At 36.7% G+C, this 23,477-nt stretch overlaps 3 protein-coding genes across 5 annotated transcripts; 2 read left to right on the plus strand and 1 right to left on the minus strand.

The window, feature by feature from the left end:
* The first annotated feature begins 395 nt into the window (after positions 1–395).
* Positions 396–13,360, plus strand: LOC145213418 (Fanconi anemia group D2 protein-like). 3 transcript variants are annotated; one of them, XM_080081679.1, is made up of 17 exons: positions 396–1,598; positions 1,662–1,916; positions 2,481–2,759; positions 3,149–3,313; positions 3,376–3,591; positions 3,818–4,084; positions 6,183–6,307; positions 6,528–7,555; positions 7,766–8,001; positions 8,187–8,353; positions 8,768–9,048; positions 9,926–10,135; positions 10,369–10,487; positions 10,807–10,896; positions 10,987–11,115; positions 12,692–12,839; positions 13,060–13,360. In XM_080081679.1, exons 1-17 carry the CDS (start codon positions 1,206–1,208, stop codon positions 13,173–13,175), a joined length of 4,224 nt encoding a protein of 1,407 aa, XP_079937805.1. In that variant the 5' UTR covers positions 396–1,205; the 3' UTR covers positions 13,176–13,360. The 3 variants fall into 3 exon arrangements, with proteins under 3 accessions (XP_079937805.1, XP_079937806.1, XP_079937807.1); XM_080081680.1 differs by lacking the exon at positions 3,149–3,313; XM_080081681.1 differs by lacking the exons at positions 10,807–10,896; positions 10,987–11,115; positions 12,692–12,839; positions 13,060–13,360 and adding an exon at positions 10,581–10,782.
* Positions 13,361–14,194: 834 nt separating this feature from the next.
* Positions 14,195–15,570, minus strand: LOC145213421 (uncharacterized). Its single transcript, XM_080081683.1, has 5 exons — positions 15,428–15,570; positions 15,167–15,314; positions 14,982–15,103; positions 14,752–14,837; positions 14,195–14,682 (listed from the first exon to the last, which is right to left on the minus strand). The coding sequence occupies exons 1-5, from the start codon at positions 15,568–15,570 to the stop codon at positions 14,195–14,197; spliced, it is 987 nt and encodes a 328-aa protein (XP_079937809.1).
* Positions 15,571–16,366: 796 nt separating this feature from the next.
* On the plus strand, positions 16,367–19,212 carry LOC145213419 (very-long-chain (3R)-3-hydroxyacyl-CoA dehydratase 3-like). The gene is made up of 10 exons (XM_080081682.1): positions 16,367–16,544; positions 16,664–16,706; positions 16,818–16,891; positions 17,020–17,190; positions 17,559–17,721; positions 17,792–17,919; positions 18,050–18,162; positions 18,249–18,355; positions 18,420–18,551; positions 18,972–19,212. The coding sequence occupies exons 1-10, from the start codon at positions 16,437–16,439 to the stop codon at positions 19,049–19,051; spliced, it is 1,119 nt and encodes a 372-aa protein (XP_079937808.1). The 5' UTR covers positions 16,367–16,436; the 3' UTR covers positions 19,052–19,212.
* The last annotated feature ends 4,265 nt before the right edge of the window (positions 19,213–23,477 follow it).

A 23,477-nucleotide genomic window follows, 5' to 3' on the forward strand; every position in this document is an offset into this window, starting at 1 on the left:
GTTGCATTGAATTTGATTGACACAATAAACGAACAGTTAAGAACATCTGCTGGATTTTTTTTAAATGAGGGAAGTCAAACACAATTGAGTGTTACAAACAAACCATTGTTTGTTGCCGAAAACTAGCTGCATTTATTGAAAACGATAGGCATGTCCAGTGTTTTTTTAAGGTGTTTTGAGGGACCGAAACGGCCGTTTCCCAAAATTTACAGTTTTTTGGTATTTAAATGAAACACTTGCGGTCTCTTAAAACTACTTAGCGGTCACCCAAACCAACCTTAAAAAAAACCTGGGCATGTCTAATGTTGAACAGCCCTTAAATTATTCTTTTAATTTATCCTGAAAAGTGATTTATAGCGATTCTCTCATAGGATTTTAGTGGGTGCCATTTGGCGGGAACCGCGAATGGAACTGAGACTGTAAACAAATGTTTGTTTGTGTCTTCGTAAAGCCGAATATAATTCTAAATAACACACTTAAAATGAATTAACATTTACTCTAATCGTGCATTGTATGGTGACAGTAACTGCAAACCGGATTGTCAAAAAACAAACTATTATATTGCAGTCTATATCTATACTTTTACATGCAAAAACATTTTGCTCAAAAAGAATGTAGAAATGTCTTTAAATAAAGAACATGACACTGTAAAAGCTTGTGATTATCAAGTTCTTTTGAATAAATGAGACTTATAGCGTTTTGCTATGTTATTTGTGTGCACACACAAAATATAAACATATCTGAATTCTGAATGCTATATTTTTTGCACCTATTATTTTCCCAACACAACATTTAGTTTAAAAAAGAATATAACTTGAAAGGTAATAGATGTCATAACTCTTTGTTTACCTACTCAGCAATACACATGCGTTACTCTAAAATACATGAACCAACAATGTACTACAGTATTCAAATCATGCAGTCCATTCTAATAAAAGGCATCAATGCAATGATGGCCAGGGTGGAAGCCAATGTGATCTTTTTCAGTTGTTAAATCTGTTATTTAGACTTTAGAAAAAAAAATACACCAGCTTCTTGAAAATATGCAGTCTACTGTGAAATATGCATTTTAAACTAGAGATTAGTGAAGTTAATTGCAAATTTTTAATTAAATTGCGTATTCTGGAGTATATCGAGGTTTATACTAATGTATGTTTTAAATCATTTTGTGACATTTTGCTGTGTTTTCAAGGCAAACTTACATAATGGCATCAGCCAATAAGAGACGTAGACCCTTAACTGTTACACAAGATAAAACAAAGGAACCACATAATAAGCGCAGGTCAAAAAATCAGAAAAACGTGACACAACCAAGTAAAACTGTTCCATCTAACTTCTTCACAACATCTTTAAGTGATGTGGGATTTCAGTTTGGATACACTGGCAACAAAATTGGATGTGAAAGTCATTCTTTCAGGCAAAAACTGATCAAGTTTCTCATGCAAAGAGATGTATTGTCAGAATCATTGCAGGAATTCTTTTCTGCAATGGAAGATACCCTTAGTGATGAAGATATGTTTGTTGCTGGTCTGTTTCCATCTGAACTTGATTCAAATGACAACTTTGATATGTCATCCCAGAATTCAGAAATTTTGCAAGTAGGTGATTGTTTGGTGTCAACTGTTTTTGAACTTTCTTACAAAAATTTGGCCTCTTTTTAGGATTCTCTAATCAAACTGCTTCTTAGCTGTGATGAATTGCAAGGAGATGTGCTTGAGTATTTGATTAAAAAATTGCCACTTTATACTGAAAATGAGAATGTTAAAGTGAACTTGTTACCAACCCTGTCAGGTGGAACAGAAGTGGCCAACATACCTCGCTTGATATTAAATCATTTAAGATGGCTTGACTTTATAAATGAATCCAGTGCTCTTGCTTCCAAACTTCTTGAGATGGCTTCAGTCATGCAGTCCATGGTAAGTGGTTCTGTTGGTATATACTTGTTAAATTTATGAGAAATTGGTGTGCAAGTTAGATTCTGTCATTATAATGTTATATCGTTTTGCAAATCAGTCACTTGTATGCTAAAATCTGTAAAGGTATATATATTATAGGCCTTTCTGTAGGCTTATCTGTATGCGAACCATGCATAACAATAAGGTTTGTAATGAATCTGTATTTGTAATTTTGTGTTATGTATGTTCCATTACATGTATAGTATGAAACAATTTCTAACTGTAATGTACTAACAAAACTCATGGGCAAACTGCCGGTCAGTAGTAAATAAAATCTCTGATGCAGCCATCAATTGTAAAAAGGTTGTGTATCCCTGGGATATACGATTCTTTCACAGTTAACCTGAATATGTTATCAACTGATAATACCTGTACGACCAAGCATACTCTTAAACTTTCAAGAAAGTAAAAAAAAACTTTCAAGAAAGTAACATAAAAAACTTTCAAGAAAGTAACGTGTACCTAAACAAACTTTATTTTTGCCAAAAGACAAAGCAAAATCCTTTTCTGATATGTTTTTTCTAGGTTGCCTGTGATATTATTTCATTTGTCCCTGACCTTCTCACAGATGAATGTGATCATTCGACTGTTGCTGCCACACTTTGTGATCTGCTCAACAATGGGCCCGAGAAAATTACTTCAGCAGTGTTTGATGCATTATCAAATCTTATGCTGCCCAACTCTATGTTAAAGGAAATGCAGGATCTTGCAATATCCAACTTGGCTTGTGGCTCAGTGGAGGACATGCCAGTTGTAGTCAAATATTTGCTAAAATCATGCAAAACGGTTGATGTTGGCAAGGAGGTAATTGCTGATATGTAAAGTGTTTTATTTATTGATTTATAAATCAAGATGTGTATTCTGCTAAAAACACTGCATTGCTTTGGTAAAAAAAATATGCAGCATTACTGTAGTAACAAAAACAAATTATACAGTGTGGTGTAGCATAATTTCTTTTTGTAATGATTTACAAACTAATAAAAGATGTTAGTCACTACCATGGTAGCCATGGCCTTATATAGGGGCGTGATACTGAATTTAACCAGTCCCTCGAGCATTCAAATATGGCAAGCCATTGCTAGAAGAATTTAGCCTGCTGTGGGATTCCAATTCACAACAGCAGACTATTTGGGTTTTTACTCCCCCGAAAAAGAAATTGGGATGTAAGCTGACATGAATTATTATGTTGTTAGGTGATAGCGGAGTTGAGACCTCATTTAGATTTTTCAGTATTGTTGTCATCAGATGGAAGTAGTGCTTTAATTAGATCCAGTACAACTTTGATTGCAGACGCTATCTTCTCATCAATTCAATTTCACAGTGTCATTGCTTCTGCCTGGATATCTGTTCTGGACAGAGTTGGTGTTAGATGTATGTTTGAAATATCATTTTCATTGTGACACATTTTTTTGTGGTTTAGGTGAATGATGACAATGTGCATGTTGGAGATGTCGTTTGCCTATTTCTTCTGTGTATCATACACAATCCACAACACTCAAAACAAGCCACAGTTTTGCTTTACTCTAAGATACGCAATAACCAGTTACCATTTGCCATTGTACAAAAATCATTTGAGCTTTGTTCATATCTGTTCCACAGCCATTTTAAAGGTGTATGCAAACTGGCTAAGAACATGGTAAGTGTAAACTATTTATCACTGGTTTAACCTACTTATTGTTTAAAAGATTAATTAAGTCTACTTATAAATTTTAGCAGTCTGACCGATTGAATTGGCTTTTTTCCCTCTCATTTTCCCAACAGGACCTCAAAAGATTTTAGGACTGGACTTGTACTAATATTTTGGGGAAAAAATCAAATCGTCCTAATCTAATCCTAAAAAACTTAAAGCATTTGTGTTTTAGGTTTGGAGTTCATCACAGCAAATAAGGAAAATGGGGGCATTGCTATACGAAATGTTTCTTTTGCACATGGACAATTTCTGCAAACAAGAGGCCATTGGTTACCTGGTGGAGCACATTAGCAGCGTGTCAAACAGTGGGACACATGAGGCAGACACTGCATTGGATGTGTTATGTATAATAGCCAGCAACAAGCCAGAGGTTTTGACGTCCTATGCAAACTATATTCGCGATGCACTGGATCGCATGGATATTATGTCTCTGAAACAGGTAGGAATAATTGAAAGTAGTGATGCACCATAGTTTCGGTTTACTGTAATATTTCAGCCGCATATGCTGTTTGGTCATTGCTTCGGTTTCGGCCCAAAACTTTTATGCGAGTTTGATATATTACCCATTGAAAGCTCAAAAACCATTTTGAAGCAATGTGCTGATGTAAGGAGCATGTTCTATAATATTATATACAGACCAACCAGTGAATCACATGTCAGTAAACCAGGTTGGTTTGGTGAATCCCATTGTTATTGATTTGTATCAACAAGAAATTATTCGCTTAAATTAAAAATTAAAAAAATATTTGTATCAACTGGATTGTTGATGATTTGTATAGGAAAGTCACATTTTTTCATTACAACTTGACTTGTAAGCCATATTGAGCTTGTTATTATGGGCTTGTTATTATGGGCCCCCTTCCCTGAAGGGGACAAATCTTGATTTCACTCAGTTTTTTTTTTCTTTTTTCTCCGGTGAAGTTTGTCCATGCACTTTTTTCATGAAATCTTTGGTGAATTTGGATGAAACTTTCACAGATGGTAGATATAGTTATGCAGATGTGCCATTTGCTTTGTTTGACTTGATAACCCCAGTATTTACCCCGCTAGACCCCAAAGTGTAAAACATTATTGTATGCTGCTGCGCACCACAAACGAAAGATTTCTGTGGTGTAATGGTATAATAAAGGCACCAGTACATATGGTACTTGTGTTTGTGCATTACTTGGTGGACGTTTTCGCACATGCCAGTCAGAGGGGTGTTAACAGCCTTATGACGTCAGAAGCGTTGACGAATGTTGCTGACAACACCCCTAGTGGTCAGAATTTTAAACATTGTTCGATTTGGATAAAAAATTTCGTGACTGTTAATTGGGTCATCGTGGTTTCATATTCTATACTTTTGTGTGTTAAACCCCATCAGTTACCTCACTGACCCCCGAAAATGGGTTAGTTTTTTAAACAGTGTCAGAATTTAGTAAAATTTGAAATACTTGCAGAATTTGTAATACTTGCATTGCTGTGTTGTCCTTTGCAGACCTACGCCAGTAAATATGAAGAAACTGATACTTTTCAAACATTGTCCAGTGACCAAATGACAAGTGTGCTTGACACTTTATTTGCCACTGTAAACTGGTTTCGAGAACTAATTTCTGTATTTGCATGTGAATCTGATGATGACTTTAAATCTAATGTCCTTGATCGTCTTAAACAAGCTTGTGAGCTACAAGCAACTTTGCAACGACTGATTCCTTTGACTCCATTTATAGGTGTCAATTGTTTTGTTTAACCCTGTAACCCTAATATTTACCCCTCTAGCCCCCTAAAAACGGTAATTTTTTTAAACATTGTCCGAATTTGATGAAATTTGGACAGCTTATAGAGTGTGCTATTTATAGTTGTTGTTTGTTATGTTCAACCCCGTCGCCCCAACATTAACCCCACTAGCCCCCCAAAATGGGTCCATTTTATAAACAATGTCAGAATTGAATGAAATTTACATAGCTTGTAGAGTGTGCCATTTATAGGTGTAGAATGTTGTGTTCAACCCTGTTGCCCCAACATTTACCCCACTAGCCCCCCAAAATGGTTCATTTTTTTTTAAAATGTCTGAATTGAATGAAATTTGGACAGTTTGTAGTGTGGATCATTTGTAGGTGTTGTTAAACTCTGTAGTACCTATCATTTACTGCACTAGACTCCTACAGTCATGTACAATTCACCATTAATAGGAGCTGATTGTTGTGTTTTGGCCTATTTTCTCGCTATTTAACACTTTTTTCTCAAATAGTCATAAAATAGAAAAACCTTAATAAATGTATAAATGGAATGAATATTTATTTATGCACAGTACTGATCACTGTGTTTGACAATACAATGCCAAACTTTCTCATTGTTATGCCTTGAAATGCATTATTTACAACTTTGCACAACTAAGCTTATAAAAGACAATGGATGATATGGGACCCAAAATAAAATAGGTGTCGGATGTAAACATATATATGTTAAGAAATAGGTCACAGTGTATGTGCAATGGCAATATGTGCTAAGCCACCCTTCTAGTTTTTGTGTTAAACTTTGTTATAATACTTTTAAAGGTGCGTGCATCTTATGCAGTACTTAGTTCTCTTGCTTACAATGAGTGCACGGATGCTGCAACACTGGGTATGAGGGATGAAATGCACATGGTACTTCAGAAACAACTTACACATGTATCTGACAAGTAGGAAACATTGCTAACACTTTTTGTAGGCAATTTTACCTTTGCCTTAATGTATAGTACAATTTCTTACCATGTTTACATTTTCAGTTCTAATCACAATTTAAGTATTAAAGCTGTAGATTGACTTTTTGCCAATGTTTTATGTGCAATAGACAGGACTGCAACACCCCAACACAGTCAAGAAATAAATATAAATATTGTGGTGTCTTTTGATTTTCAGGTATCATCATATTGGAATCATTGGATGTGTTTCCACCATGGTTGCAATTTCTCGCATGGATCAAAATGCAAACTTTAACAAAAGCAAGGAACTCAGCTCTCTAATGCAAACAATGAACTATGTTTTGCGTAATGACATACTGGGATGGGCAATTTTCTATGACGAAATTTATCTGGTTACTCTGGGCAACAGTAAAATTTGCAAGAGCCTTGCCAAAAAGGTCAGTACAGATGCTAGAGTAAAGCTGGAAAAATATTTTCTCAGTGACAAGGAGGAAAGTTCTTCTTCTGCTACCAAATGTAAGTTGGACAGTGCACTTCGCTACTTTTTGCTACCTGAAGACCAGCACTCGGAAAGTGATGTTTCGATTAAAATTGTGAACAACAACAACAAATTAAATGCCAAGCAGATGTCACCTTTGTTGTGCTCACTATTTTGTGCCATAGCAGCACTCGAAAAAACACAAAGCTCAGATCTTGGTGAAATAGATGCATTGCTGTGTTGTCCTTTGCAGACCTACGCCAGTAAATATGAAGAAACTGATACTTTTCAAACATTGTCCAGTGACCAAATGACAAGTGTGCTTGACACTTTATTTGCCACTGTAAACTGGTTTCGAGAACTAATTTCTGTATTTGCATGTGAATCTGATGATGACTTTAAATCTAATGTCCTTGATCGTCTTAAACAAGCTTGTGAGCTACAAGCAACTTTGCAACGACTGATTCCTTTGACTCCAAATGGTTATGTACCACCATTTATGGGCAGCGGAAAAAGAGAAGCAACTGTTGTATCCTGGAGGACTGTTGCCGCAAGTTCAGAAACCAAAAAAATGTCAAAAACTTTGGACTGTTCAACAATGGAACCCAAGAAGCTACAAAAAGAAAAGAAGGCAGCTGTTGCTCCTGTTGCAATAACAACTTCATTGCTACGACCACATTTGAGAGAGCTTAATATAGATGTTTTTTCATTGTTCCAATACCCAGTGCAGTTTTGTAAAGAAAACCATGTGAACTCAACCTCTGAAGGTAAATTTACCTTTTTTATGTTCATTCAGTATCAAATATTTTAAAGCCTTTCCACATAAAAACTATACTGTACATATTTTTTCCTGATACGGCCAATAAAAAGTTTTTATTACATATCTTTTAGTTTTCAAATGTAGTTCTAGTAATTTTCCACAAAATAATGACAAGGGTGTAGTTTGACAGATTTATTATTGCAACTATTTTTCCCAGGTCTTTTTATCCTTCCTTCCCATCTTCTTTACTTACTGAACGATTTAAAGCAAAAAGTGAAACATCGACTTGTACTGAACAAACTTCCTCCTGGATTTGGTCACAAGAGTGGAGGCAACAGCGACATTGGATTTGAAAAACTCGATCAGCTTTCTATGGATGAGGTGGTGACGAAAGTTGTGAAATTAACCACACACCTGCAGACACACTTAACTGCTTTGGCAGAGAAACTGAAAGTAGGCAATGTTTAATTGTATTTCTGCTACAATTTGTGGTGGTGTTGCTTCTTAATGTTCATGTTTTTAACTTGAATATTTTTTTAGTTGATCGTTTATTGTGTCCTGCAACTTAAAACTTTTTATTGGGTGTTGAAAGTGATTTTTTGGGGGTGTTGAAAGTGACTAACAAGTGTAAATTGCAGAGCAAAACTGTTTCTGGCCCCGAAGATGCTGATTCTGATGACAGCATGTCATCTGTTGACTCTGGGATCTTTCTTAAGGAACACGAAACTATCGCTGATTGCTTTGAAAGCATCCTTGAAATTCTTTTGCATGTCTTGACATGGAACTGTTCCCATCAAAACACAAGGTGAGGATTTTAGCCACTAAACTTGCATTTGTTCTTGTAAGCAACTTTGCGTGTTTGAACCAAGGTAGCAAGTCTTTGTGTTCAAAGTAATGTTTATATATCACAACCAAACAAAGCAACAATTTTAAATTAATAAAAATAAATTACTAAAACTAATTTAATAAATATAAGTTTTGACATTTTTTGATCATTGCTGAATCCCTGCATATTAAAGCACAAATACCATGACAAAAGGGGGCGTTACAACAAAACAAAAAGCATTCACTACAAATACCTGTGCCCAACAAACTATGAATACGGTGGATGGATTATTTTACCCTAATTTAGGCAACAAAAACGTGATCCCAATATGCTGTACATAAGTGACTCAAAACTAGGTTTTAGATGTGTTTTATCTTGTATAAATATTTGTAGTCCTCAATCTCTGCTGCATCAGTTCCTTGGACAACTTTGTTCAAAAGGATCGGACTCAGCTGCTCCAGTTGACAACACTGCCATGTTATCAGGAAGTTTTCGATGTTTTGTAAATTTTTCATCGATTCTTCCCTCCTCAACATGTGGCTGCATTGTTCTGAAACTTCTCACATCGCTTCATGGTTTGGTCACAGACAACAAATCCCAGCAAACTTGGATGGCGAAGAAAATCTCCAAAGCTGCTGATGATTTCTTGAAAGTGGATTGGAATGACTGTGCAGGTATAGACTCTTGCTGTACTAATTGTAAGCAAGTTTCACAGTCAGTTTTACCATTTGAATAGCAGTGTTTTTAAGAAGGATCACACTAGACTAGACTTAAAAAGGGCGTAATCGAAATCAAAGCATCTGCTAAGATTGCATTTATTAAATATATACAAGCCTCTTTGCAATTTTTTTTATTGACTCAAAGAATGCACAGTTTCCAACTTTTTTTAATAACCCAAGGCAGCGTTTTTTTAACTGAATACATTGTGTGTTTAAATTTATACTGTGGTTTTGTTTTGAAAAATAGCTATCTTGGTAGAACCTGGGTTTTACTCCTTGACCTAAAATATTGGTGAGTTTGTCATCTGTACTTTTTTGGAGTGCAAAAATAGGGCAACATGTGCTGAGCGTTACTTAAAGGGGGCATGAATAGTTGGGAGTCAATGACCTAAGACAGTGGTTCCCAACCTTTTTTTGTCGCGACCCAAATACTTACCAAAATTTTGTTTTGTGGCTTCTCGCGACCCATGGATATGCATTCTTACTATTGGGGATGTATTTTTGTTTGTAAATCAGGAATTTTTTTTCGAATACGCTAGTTTGAAAAATAAAAAACATCAAACAAAAATTATTCGTTTTTTCGCCAAATTTAGACATTATGACGTCACAAACAGAATAATTCACTATCACGCCAAATAGCCATGAAATTGTTTTTGGGAAGCAATTCATAGCCCTGGGAAATAAAAAATAAATTGTCACAAAAACTGGCGACCCAACAGAATTTACAAGCGACCCAACTTTGGGTCGCGACCCATAGGTTGGGAAACACTGACCTAAGGCATATGCTGGGTACACTTAACATAAGCAAAAATTTAATACAATTTTGTTTTAGGCAACCCATCCAAAGTGAGCCCAGCTCTTCAAGCTTTTTTCGCTGCCTTTCTCAAATACAGTGAGGATCCACTATTAAGCATTGAAACATTCATTAAACATGCCCTGCCCGATATTTTGGGAGACAATTCTGAACCTAACCAAGAAGATGATGAATCACACATCACTTATCCATTGTTAACTAAAGCAAACTTTCACATACTCTACAAAGGTATTGTTTTGTAATAAAAAAATGGCTTTATATGTTACAGAAGTATGATTTCTTCTGCATCTTTGGTTGTTAAACTTTTGGATATTTAGCATATATGTTGCATGTAATTTCATATATTTATGGCCCAAACTGACTCGTTTTATCAAACAAGCGTGTTCCTTAAAAAACATCTGAAACATAATAACTTTGGCCGCAAGTGTTGGCTCATTTTTAATTCGTAATACATTATCTAGGCATGTTCGAGGTTTTAGGCACAACTGCGGCCGCTATCCCAACCCCTTCCACTGCCAAGTCAAATGCATCGCGGGTTGATAACGTCGACTTGCTGCTTCGCTGGAGTGAAGCTGTAAAGGTAAATAGCAATAAACATGAAAAAAAATCTTATTACTCAATTTGCAGCACTTCCCGTTAATTCGATCTCAAACCAAAATTTTGTTTTTTACAGCGGAAATAATTTAAATCTTTGGAACACTATATACGGATCTGTTCATAAGTTTAATGGTGAAAATAACGGCCCAAATAGACGTAAAAAGCGACATGCTTTGTTCAAACGTGATATCTCACTGATGATGGCATGAGCATTTGCCGAAACGTTTGAACAATAAAGCATGTCGCTTTTTACGTCTATTTGGGCCGTTATTTTCACCATTAAATTTACATCTTGTTTTTAGGTATTGGAAATGTTAATTCATATATTGAAATCATTTTCTTCGAGATCTACCATCGGACCTGCTCTGAAGCACGCTAAGTCGGTTGTTGAGGTATTTCCAATTTCTTGAATATTGTTGTAACATGACAACTTGAGTGCGTTGCGCATTGTCGAGCATATGATTTGTTGTTTCGTGCTTTAGAGCTTCGTCCGCACAGGAATCCCTGCATGTGAAGTGACGTTTCGAGAACACCAAGATGACGTCATTAACTTGCTCAAAAAGATTCAGAGCAGCACGAGACAGCTTCAGCATCTCGCCTGTCATTCAAAGGTCCGATTCACACCATTTTAAGCTTTCCACACAGGACACAGCTATTATAAAAATCTAACATATGTTTCATGAACACTAATAAAGGCACGGGTCATTGCCGAAACATTTAACATACTGGACTGCATGGGCGCCGGCAGAACATTTTGCAAAAGGGGGCAAATTTTGGCTGATACTTTACCGCATCAAGAATTTGTTACATTTGAAGCCATAAATCGTGTACTTCACAATTGAGTTGCCTAAAAGTTAAAGCATCGAACGATGTCACAAATCCCCACGCTGCCAATTTAATTAGGTTTGCTGCTAAATATGTTAAATTGAGGTACACTGAAATTCCAAGGGGGGGCAAGTGCCCCCTCTTGCCCCTACGTGGCGTCGCCCATGCTGGACTGGCCCGGTTTCTTTCTAAGTTTATGTTTAGTTTCGTGATTTGTGTTTTATTTGGTCCCGTCACAAGATTGTGTTTCCTATTGGAACTGTGAAGTTCGTAGACATATTGCTAGAGCTACTAATATCATACCTTACGAAGCCAAAATTTTTAAATACATTTCGATAGGTGGCGAAAAGGGTTGAAATATTAATTTAGCAGCTAAAAAGGGATAGAGTTGCGAAGTAAGTGTTGAAAAGTTGGTTTTAAAGTTAGTTTTATTGAATGTTTAGTGATAACACCTTACCATAACCTAAACAGCCCAAACCGTCAGTAATTTTAGAGATAAGCCGTTTTAATTAGGTGTTCGTGCTCTTTATGCCACTTTGTGAAATTTAGCTAAATGTGCGGCTGTCGTGAGATATGGTGTTAGTGGATTTTTCACACACCACCTGTCTGAGGTATTCGCTTGGCCTAGGCCAGGGGTTCCCAAACTTTTTTGGTCTGTGGCCCAAATGTCTATTTAATAGCGATTCGTGGCTCACCATGCGCTGTAAATTTGGGCACAAAAAAACCTCAAAAACAGGCGAAATGGTTTCTAGCAATTTATTTTTAATGAGATACATGCTCTTGAAATTTGGCTACAACATTAGGAATTCTTTGCAAATATTATGTTTTTCAAAACAAAGCGCATAATATCTACAGTAAACAAAACAGTAGAATCTGTTCAAATGGCTCTGTGGCCCATTGAAAATGTCTTGGTGGCCTAGTACTGGGCCATGGCCCACGGCCCACAGTTTAGGAACCACTGGCCTGGGCCATACGTGTACAGCAGGGGTGGTCAACCTGCGGCCCTTTATTGAAGGTTATGCGGCCTGCAAAGACGCTTGGATTTCAAATGCACTGGCAAACGAGTCCAATTATTACATATTTTTGAGCAGATCAATCCGCCCGTCTGCGACCAGGCAATATGTGGCTAGAATCAAATGCGAATTTTACTTGTAGTTATGTATATTGAGTAAGCAAAAAAGTAAAATCACCTTGTGTTATACACAGGTGCGCCCCGCGTACTAATTTTAGCTATTGTATTTGGCCCCACAGTAACAAAGGTGGCACATCCCTGGTGTACAGGCTGCATGTATGGTTCACAGGAAATACCGTTTTAAGTTCCACATGCAAACATGTACTATCAACACAAATGTGATGATTCAGGTTTCCAAGGATTCTTCGCTGACGAATCACGTTCCTGCTCTCAAGCGCAGTCTTGAGACTTTTGTGTTCCGTGTGAAGGCGCTGATGGTTCTTCACAACTGCCACGAGGCTTTCTGGCTAGGAAATCTCAAGAACCGTAATCTACAAGGTATGCACATCCAGCAGGCTATTAACATTTTTCATATTGTTGATGAAGCAAAGCTTCTACCTCAAAACTACTCAACACAATTCTAAAAAAAGATAAATATTTACCGCGTATGGGTATTGTCAATCTTTTATTAACTAGAACCTTATTTAGTTATTATTTAGACGAGAGAAATTAAAAAAAATGTAAAATATTTTATGAATGGAATCTGCAATATTTTTAGGGGAGGAAATTCTCTCTCAAATGCCAACCGCGGGCTCATCCGACGATGACAGTGATGACGTCACTCCGCAGCAGGGTGATAAAACCACAGAGCAGTCGTACAGCGAAAGCTACTGAAAGCTAATTTTAACCAGCTAGCTAGCCTTGTAGCAAACTGGTATTTTTGGTAAGCATTTCCACAAGGGTTCCTAATGGGATGGTGCATTGTCCAACTTATAACTGCCCTTTTGTACATTTTGTTCCATTTGACTTTATTTGCGTGAATTTATTTCCACGTTCTAATAAACGTTCTTTCGACATAGCCCACTAACCCGAAAAAAGAACTTTCACAAGGTGTTTTGCCAAAAAATGTATTTGGCACAAACGGAGATCCACACGAAAACAGTGTCTGACAGTTTATCCACAAAACATAGACTAACGGAGCAGATCTGCTGTTCAAGGCTGTGGTCTAACATCTTCACTGGGGCGTTTGGGTGTAAAGTCCCGGTGGTTAACCTGTATCTAATATATGAGACGCAACTGTTACAAACCATTTATTTTTTATGCCAAAGATCGGTGCCCTGCTGTCTTGCTTCTCATGTTTTAGAGCAGCAACATTGTGGTGGGTATTAAACTATCATGGAAATGTTATACCATAGTCGTATGCCGACACAAACTCAGTTGTTATCTTCTTTAATGTGTCTCAGATAAAAAAAAAACAGAAATTCGAAGCTACTGTTTTCTCACAAATACTCAGGGTTGCCAAAACCGTCCTTATTTCTAAGATTTGACCTTATTTTGGAGGCTATGTCTTTAAAAAAATGTCCTCATTTCTAAGAAGTAGCCTTGTTTTTGACTTAAATCCTTAGTTTGTTTTATTTTTATAATTACAAGTCAAATCCCTGCTACAAAGTAAAAATAAACCTGGACCTGTCGTAAGATGCACGAAGGATTTCTACTGGTAAAACTGTGGCATGTGATATGTCATGGCTCGTAAAATGCAGATTTGTTGAAAATCGTTCGTTTCGTATGAAAATTTAATTTTTCGATAGTCCTTGTTTTGGGGTCCATGTCGATGGCAACCCTGTGAATACTGCTGCTGGTTCCAAATGGGAGATGTGGATATTTTGTTTGGTCCTGAACGTTGGAACCCTTGGCTAAACCAAAGTAGACGCACTGTCGCTGTCCTTTGCCTTCTCAGGGTTTGCAGTTTTCATGCGTGATTTTGCTGTGGGTTTTTCTTTGACCACATTTCGCGCAGCCGCTCGCGTTGATGAAGTGTCCGATCGGCTCGTTGTCTTAGAAATCGTAGACTCTTGCAACGAACTCAAGTTAAGATGCAACTTTTCTGTATGCGTTGAATCAGTTTTGCGCAGGCCACCATTGCTTTTGGCCTTTTGTTTTTCAAAATACGCATGCAAGGCCCGTTGGTTTACTTTTAGATTGTTGATTTCCTCATCGCGATTAATCACTTTACCGACGTTGCAAGTGTGTGCATTTTGATAGATAGTACTCTGCATACGATTCCATACGCTAAGTAACGTAGCCCCGGCAAATAAGATGAAGAGGATGGTCACTCCCAAAATGGCGATTCCTATGATTGCGGCCATATGATGAAATTCCATGTACATGTAACAACCGAAACCTGTGAAAGTAACATGATTGTTGCAGTAACTTGCCTCTTAAGGTAGAACAAAGTGACAAGCACTCTTACTGATCATGAATACTGGAACACTTGCGACGCCGCAAAAAGTAGCCACAAATCGAATTGTCGAAACTTGCTTTAGGTATTCGATTTGTCTTAGATAAACAGAAAAGTTTTACAAACAAGTAAACTTTCAAGATTGCACATCATAAAGTAATTTAATTTTTTCTCGACTGATAATATATTTTTTCATGGTTTTAAAGCAAAATCTTGCACAGGCAAAAGCAACTGCAACAAACCTGCTAATATCCATTTGGTAATCACTGCATACTAAATAAATCTGTATGACATAAGTCCACATCGCACAGAGGCTCATTGACGCCGAAGCAGTTGCCATGGCGATGGTGGAGTAAACAAATTCCTGAATAAAAATATAAATACTATAAAAATTCGTTGTAATGTGGTTCTAACCCTATGGATTCACCTCATTTAGTTTCAAATTTTTACTTGGATCAAGCCATATTGACGACAAAGCATGGAGAAGCAGCACCGACAGCAAAGCAATTATTCCGCTGACAAAGCATATTATGAAGTACCCTCGCAGAAAGTCGCCGTTTCCATTCCAGTGTTTGCTAAATGCAACAAGAACGTTAAGTTTATAACTGTTGGTTTAACGATAGTAGCTCTGATTAAAAACTTTAAAGGTTAAACAATATGCGACTCTGCAGTTACGACAATAGACTACCTGTTGTTAAATGTTGCTTTCTGTGGCGTAGGTGCTCCACAATTAGGACGCATAAAACATGCATGATTTACGCAAGTTGTTGAATTAGAGATTCCCGAAAAGCTTGCTGCGTTACTAACTCCTTTACTGTCAACGAAATCCATCTACTTTTTGTGCTTCTCCACACCATCAATTGCATTAAATGTCCTTGGTCTGTGGCAATAACAAAGATGTAGTATATTCTTTTAATAAAAAAGGCTGCCATGCCCAATAGCTAATCCACTTTAATTTGTTAAATGCTCTGAAGTACTGATTGGCTGAAAAGATAATCTGCAATTTCAAAGACTGGCGTAAAGCTTCTTTGAATTGGCTACTTATAAAGTTGCTTATATTTTCACATGAAACAAAAACTGGACAAAAAACACGTATGGTTGGAAACACGGTTTTAGTTGAACCTGTTAATGGGCTTATGTTTTCAACGAGTCGCCAAAGTGTCATACAAAAGGCTCTTCAATCCCACGAATGGGAAAAACAATGGCAATTCACTCCCCAATCGTTTCCAAAACCGTAGTGTATGCTGCTGGGTGATTAAAGAATCTGGACATTGTCAAGTGAATGTTTTGTGTTTTGGATGTAGGCCTATAGGCTACTCGGTGTGAACAGCTCGGCAATAACAATTGGTACTTGAAATCCCGAGAGGCTATGTGTCAGATTTTCGCTGTTTCGTGCCCTACTTCTTTTTTGCTTATTTTTTTTATATATTAGTAGGTTACCTGTGTCAATACAACTTAAACATTCCATGTACAAATGACCGTAAATGTAGTATTATTAGAGCCACGGGATATTAGTATTACCTGCACGTTAAAATGGTAAATGAATATCAAAGTTTGCACCCCATTTCCTACAAAATGTGGTTGGGTTAATCTTTGGCGCTCGAAGCGGTAAGTAGAAAACGGGGGGTTTGCAAATTGCAAAGATTTCTCAAAAAGTTAGCAATTTTTGTTTTCAAGTAATTTGTTTTTAGTCAGTTATGGAACCGGGTAGCGACTTTGAAGAAATTACCGTTCTTCATCCTAATGTACTCTGGGCGCAAAGAAAGGAAATAATAAGTTTGAAAGTGTCTGTTGGAGACGTACAAGTAAGGCTAAAATCTTTGCTTCATCTGTCTAAATTTTATTGCCTTGAGTAATCTATTCAAACAATGAGCAGATAAATTTTTAACCAGGTCATTTCTAATAAATGCAAATTATTTTGCAGAAACCCAAAATATCCCTAACAGAGAAATCACTGACTTTTGAAGGTAAAAGTTCTTATAAAATTAAATTTGCTTCATTTTAACACACCATCTTTGCTATTTGGGTAATTGTTGTTCACAAACTACATGCAAATCTAACATTTAATGTTTTTTAAGCTGAGGGACTTGGTGCAAAGGGGTGGAACATTTACAAGTTTACTCTAGACTTTTATGATGAGATTGACAAAGAGGTCTTTGTTGCTTTTGTTTGTTGTACCATTTTGCAGTTGTACTACAGAAAACTGAGTAAAAATTTGTCAACAAAGTAACCCAACTGCATTTAAACTTATGATAGCTAACATAACCCCACTGCATCTAGGGTTGTGTTTACAAAGTGACACCAACATGTGTGGATTTACAACTGACCAAGCAAGGAGAAGGCAATTACTGGCCCCGTCTTATTCCTGAAAATACAAAGAAGCCACATTTCCTGAAACTTGATTTTGAAAGATGGCGATCAGAATCAGATGACGAGCTGGAGGTGAAACAGGTAGACGTGAACATTCCATTACCAATATTGCATACACAGCCTTTTAAGTGTAAAAAGTACCTCTTTTTAAATTTATTGATCCCTTCAGGGTTGTTTCTCCTCAAGAGCATTACATTGTTGGAATTATACAATGATCGTCCTAAATAATGGGTTGCAAAAAACCTATGTGACATAGCTTATATATGTAATGCTTGGTGTGCTTTTTATTTTTATTTCTGGCATTAATAGTGCCACTTGATATTATGCATTGCATTGTAGGTTGATAATCCCTGTATTAACTCAACTACTTTTTCAGTTAAAACTAAAAATTGGACATTTGCAGATTGGCACAGGTTATAAAACTCATGCTAATTGAAATAATGTTACAGAAGCAGGCAGAGAGTGGATTGGAAATAAATCAACCAACCAAGGAGGAGGAAATAGCAGATTATGTTCAAAATTTTTATTTAACGATGTACAATTTTGCTCAATTTGTTCTTTACTCAATTGTATTCATTGGCTGTCTTTACTATCGCTTAAAACTTGGACCGGGTAAAGTTAGCTTTTTTTAATTTTAAAGAAGTATGATAAAAATAAACCTTAACTCAACTGTGTTTTTTAGATTTCTATGCAGATACATATGCAACATATGGTTCAACAGTTATCTTTGCTGTGTTACTTGCATATTTAGAAGCACTCCATGGAGTTTTAGGAATTGTAAAATCGCCATGGTATCTTACATTTATGCAGGTAAAAAAATATGTGATTTTGCAAATCCAGCTGCCGAGTATTCATAACTGTTTCCATACTTCTATTTTGTAAGTTATATCTGTCAGTTGTTTGATGTTTTCTTTACCTAATCAAATCAGAACTCATACAGGTTTCTGGAAGAACATTTGCTTTCTTTTGTATGTGGCTTGTTGGGCCAGAGCATCTCCCAAGATGTGCAGTATGGGATTTGTTTGTGGTTTGGAGCTGTATTGAAGTAATTAGGTAAATGCAAGAAGAGTCCATTTTACCAGCTGTTATCTTCAGCCGAAACAACTTATTTTTCAACTTAATTTTTATGCGTTACATAGGTATCCCTACTATATGCTGCAAACATACAACATGGATCTCAAACCTTTAACTTGGCTCCGTTACCACGCATGGATATTACTTTATCCAATCGGCGGTTTTAGCGAATGTAAGATGATCCTAGTTGTTGCAGTAACCTGAGCTTGCAGTTAACCAAGTGTGTTTTATTCCAGATTCAGTTATAACTAGTGCAGCCAGGCGTTTTAGCGAGGAATCCATGTACGCCCTAACGCTTCCAAACCCTTTAAACTTCTCTCTCAGTTTGTCCGCGTTTTTGCACGTATACGTCGTATTCCTGTTTGTTGGTAAGTGCAGTTAAATATTATGTACTGTACGATATAACATTCATCCAAGAAGCTGTGGGATTCAGTGGTTTTTAACCGGTGATTCTCAACCTTATACTGATCACATACCCCTGACGACTTTGTATGTCACTGCGTACTGAAACAGAGCACAGATCGGTTATACGATCCCTGCAATTAAAGTTTAACGATGAAAATAACAGATTTGTATATAGTGCTGCAATGCAATTGACGTATTATGCGATTAACCGGATTTCCTTAATATTAATTCGGTCATGTGAACAGCGGGTCAGTATGGCACGCTTTATTTAATAGAACCTTAAGTGCAAAATTAGTGTTACAATAATAATAACCACTTGTGACTACTGCATTGCAAAGGTTAGTGCTATTCTTATGTACGATTGCATTGTTTTTTTGTCTCAGGTATAATGGGTCTTATGCGACATTTGTGGAAGATGAGACAAAGGAAATATGGGAACAGGCGAAAGTTTAAACCTGCATAAATGACAATAACCCCAGGCAAACAAGAACAACGAAAGTCTTCAGCTGCTACCTTTGATTTAGTTAATTGCAGTACCGCGATTCTATACACTGCTATAGCAAATATGTTCAAAATATCTTGTGTACTTGTTTGTTAGTTAATAAATTTTAATCGTTTAAAGAAGAGGTTTATTTGTTCTGATAAATTTCTTCTGAATGCTCAACATTTACTCCTTGTGCAATGCAGGTTAAACCAGTGCTCTTCAACCTTTTTTGGTTTGGTGAACCCTTAAAGTTGTTGTGACGAACTCATGCACCCTATTTACTTAAAAGGTAAACTGAGGTAAAAAGCGACATGAAAAATGGCTTGGGCTGTTTGATCTCGACGTATATTAACAGGCAGCCGCATTTTTGATCAAAAACTTTTGACTTCAATTAACCTCAATCCGCACTCTGCGCAAAACGTCTTTTGACGTACATATAGGCTACCTACATTTAAAAAAAATCAGTTGAAACTTACATCTTTTTTTATTTTCCTGAAAGTCAAATATTAATGGTTCATTAAAAGTTTGTTATGCACCTTTGTATACCTTTTCGTACATACCAATGCACATTTTGTGCACACCGGTTGAAGAGCACTGGGGTTAATCAACTAAATATTTCATCATGTATATCTTGTTGTCGGAAGTGTTTTGCTCAGCAGCGAAAAATTCAATGGTTAATGGTCACTGTCCCTCTCGTTTTCGTATTGTCCGCAGACCTAAACTCCATTTGGGATGGCATTTAGCGAATATTTCCGGCTTGAGTTAATCGTACACCAGTTGTGCAAGGGTTTTAAAACATGCCGATTACATATTTACAACCTAGTCCGAAAATTAAATTAAAGCTTATAGTTTATAGGCATAAAGTTTTAACTTACCGAATAAACTAAGAACAAGGTGGCAGACTTGCCAACATAAATACAACGTAGAATGTACGACTGTGGACTATCACATTGGCATGTACGGAAGCTTACGTTATGGGTCTCCAACACGCGGCGTTATTAGCAATTTAAAAAAATACTAACATCTTGTCAAATAAGTTTTTTTTATTAACCCATTAAACTATAAATTTAATGAAACAATAAACTACACCCTTATATCACTAAGTTAAAAATATCAAATTCAACCTTTGTGATACATTATTATTATCATGAAATAATGCGAACGTAGTCTGATCATCAAAGCGAAAAGTTCAGAATCCGTTTGTTTTTTTGTGCATATAAGCGTAGGACTAAGCAACTTTAAATTTCATGAACGCCAACCAACATTTTATTGACACTTATGTAGGCCGCATTGACTTTTTTAGATGCCTAGCCCAGTGGATTCCAAACCATGGTTAGCTTGCATTATGGGACAAGGGTTAATTAGATGGGTCTGCCTTCTGCAATGAGCCCACAGCTGGTAAATATTCTGCTTGTTGACGTTGCCAAAATCGCTGTTACGCACTTTGTAGTGATACATCACTCCCCTGACATCATTAGCTTTATGGATATGTGGTGCCAACGTCATCTTAATCCCGTTCTTTGACAAACGAAAACGGGTATTTGTTAAGAGATAATTGATCTTCGGAAATAATCTACGCTTCATGCGCTGGCTACATTCAAAGGAAAGCAATCAAGGCGCGTATTACTTCACAGGGCCTCATCGGTTTTGGAACAGAACTTCAGATGCGACACACATTCAGCACCCCCCTCCCCAAACAAAAAAACAGTACTTTCTCTGCCTATTTTACTAAATGCCATTATTAAACTTTATTCTTTTCTCGCCTACGCAGCCATCACATCATAAATACATTGTTCCGTGACAACTCCAAATTTTTAAAATTGTTACACAAACCTATCATGCTGGGTGCTGTTGAATGACGAAAGATTTAACACAACCTTCTTAAATCATCCATGTAAAACGCTTCTTGGCTAGAATCCAAGTACAAAAAAAACATTTGCAATTCTTTTTGAAACATTTATATATTTTTGAAATGCATTGGCAAACAGATCTCTGTATATTAAAGTTGAGTATAATTCGCTTAGTGAAAGAAAACATAGCGACACAATAGCACTAAAACATTTTTTAGCTGCGCATCTTCAAACCGTTATGAAGTCGAAAACAGTGAAGGGCACAATTGGTGCTATATTCACCAATGAACGCGCTGCAGCTACACCGTATTATAAGGCGTTATGTAACGGGGCCCACAAGAAATTGAGGTTGTCTTCCAGTGTACACCAACTTCCTTTAAAGACTTTGATAAGACCGCGAAAAGTTAATGAGATACAAACGCACTTTCAACTACATACTGTTTGCATTATTTTATATTCAACTAATGGTAATTGCTAAGTCAAAAATAGACCGGGGCTCAAGAAAAGTTGATTGCCTAGCCGCGGACACATTCAAACGCCGGTATATATTTTTAATCTAATGTTTGGATGTCAGATCGATTCGATTTGCAATGTACAAAGTGATCAATATAACTTTAATTAAAGCTGGTTGTTCCCTTATTGCGACATGTTGAACGTGATACGTAAGCCAGGTACGAGATGCAGCTGTCCAAGGAAAAGACAATTAGCTTATACAAGCTATTGCTGCCAGGCATAATATCAAGTTTAGTGAGCTTTTCTGTCAATGGTATTTTTATTTCGACGTCCCATACAGATCGCCTTCATCAAGGTAAATAACTTGTTTTGATATCTAGTCTGTGATTAGGCAAAGTGCAATTCTTAATAAGCTTGTAGTTTAGGTCAGGGATTTTAGGTAAAATGCGTACGGTTAGTTGAGATAAGTTTGACAGGACAAAAAAGTTTCTTGTTTAATCATATTCAATTCTTTATTACATAGGCCAAATATAGTTAACATGATTGGACGGTGTGTCGTGCCGTTTATATAACACCAGTTTAATTTGCTAGCTTGCACAACGTTGGAGCAGTTTAATGTGATTGGTTGGGCATAACTTTCTCAAAGTTTAAACCGAAAACTCAAAAAGGGGGATACGAAAACAATAAGATTGTTTGCATTTGTGGGTTCAAACCGAAGAAAACAAGCAACACACGTTTCGTTACGATTTTTTACTGCGGTAAAATCCACTTTTGGGCACTCAAACATCAGTACTTATACATACTCAATGTTGGCCATGTCTGTGTTGAACCGACTTTTTCCAATGAGTTACAATTATGAAAAGCGAAACAAAGGTGAAGTGCGTATTGTGTTTGGACCTGTCTGTACGTTTGTACGCAGTGTTTCATACCGGAACGGAACGGAACGTTATACCGGAACGAAATAAATATTTTTTGACTGAAATACCGGAACGAAATACCGAAATAAAAAATATTCAAAATACCGGAACGGAACGAAATACCGTTATATTTTATTCCGGTATTTCGTTCTGGACATTTGACATGAAACAATTGCTGAAAATTTCGCGCCGTTAAGATATAATAAAAATTGAGGCTCCTACAATTAACATCCGTTTGACCATTATTGACAAATGTTTATGTGACGTAACATCTACCGACAATAATTTTTGTGTGTTGCAACTTTCTTTCTTTTTTCGCTTAATAGTTGTAAAGGCCACAAATAAATGTTCTTTTTTAAGACCGAAATACCGAAAAATACCGTCATAATTTTATTTCGGTCAGACCGGAACGAAATGAAAATATCGGTCCAGAACGAAATAACGAAATAAATAATTTGCTCAGAACGAATAACGTTATTTGGTTTCGTTCCGTTCCGGTATGAAACACTGTTTGTACGTGCTGGTCGTCTCAGGTAACCCTTGTGTTGTCATTAAAACTTGACACTTTTCATTATCAAACGACGTGATTTCAGACTGTGGGAAACGTATTCAACAGTGTAAAAAAGGTTGAACTAACGGGCCCCTAAAGTTGTATAAATTTGCTGTTTGTAGTATTGTTTTTCAGTATCGCGAATATTAAGTTTTATTATCTGAATGTTCCAACAAAAAAACGGTGTGGGTTATTAAAAGAATAGTCTTGAAGTTAATGCCTTGGTTATAAAATACTTAATTTGTGCAACACGGATTGTAAAGGATTGTAAATGTGGCGTTTTTGGCAAACAATGCGAAAAACAGGCATAATTATAGCGTCACAATATATTTCGTGACGTTATAAACAGTTAAGACTGATCGATTGTTCAGTTCAATCTGCGGAACACGCTAGAAATTGACCTGGGCTATCAGGCGCCATTAGAAAGGATTTACAATGCAGCCGTCACAGCGAAAAGGTTGCATACAAAAGTGGGTAAATAAGTTGTTGTATGTTTAAAATCATGTTGGTGGAATTATTCAGGTCTGTAATTATTTGGCTTTATCCCGGTGGCGTTTGTTGTACGCAAGTGGATGCATAGTACGGTGATAAAAAGACAACTCCAATTTATTCGCGATTATCTCTTGTATCGTCGT

The sequence above is a fragment of the Phallusia mammillata genome, chromosome 2, assembly GCF_965637545.1.
Source record: "Phallusia mammillata chromosome 2, kaPhaMamm4.hap1.1, whole genome shotgun sequence".
Lineage (NCBI taxonomy): Eukaryota > Metazoa > Chordata > Ascidiacea > Phlebobranchia > Ascidiidae > Phallusia > Phallusia mammillata.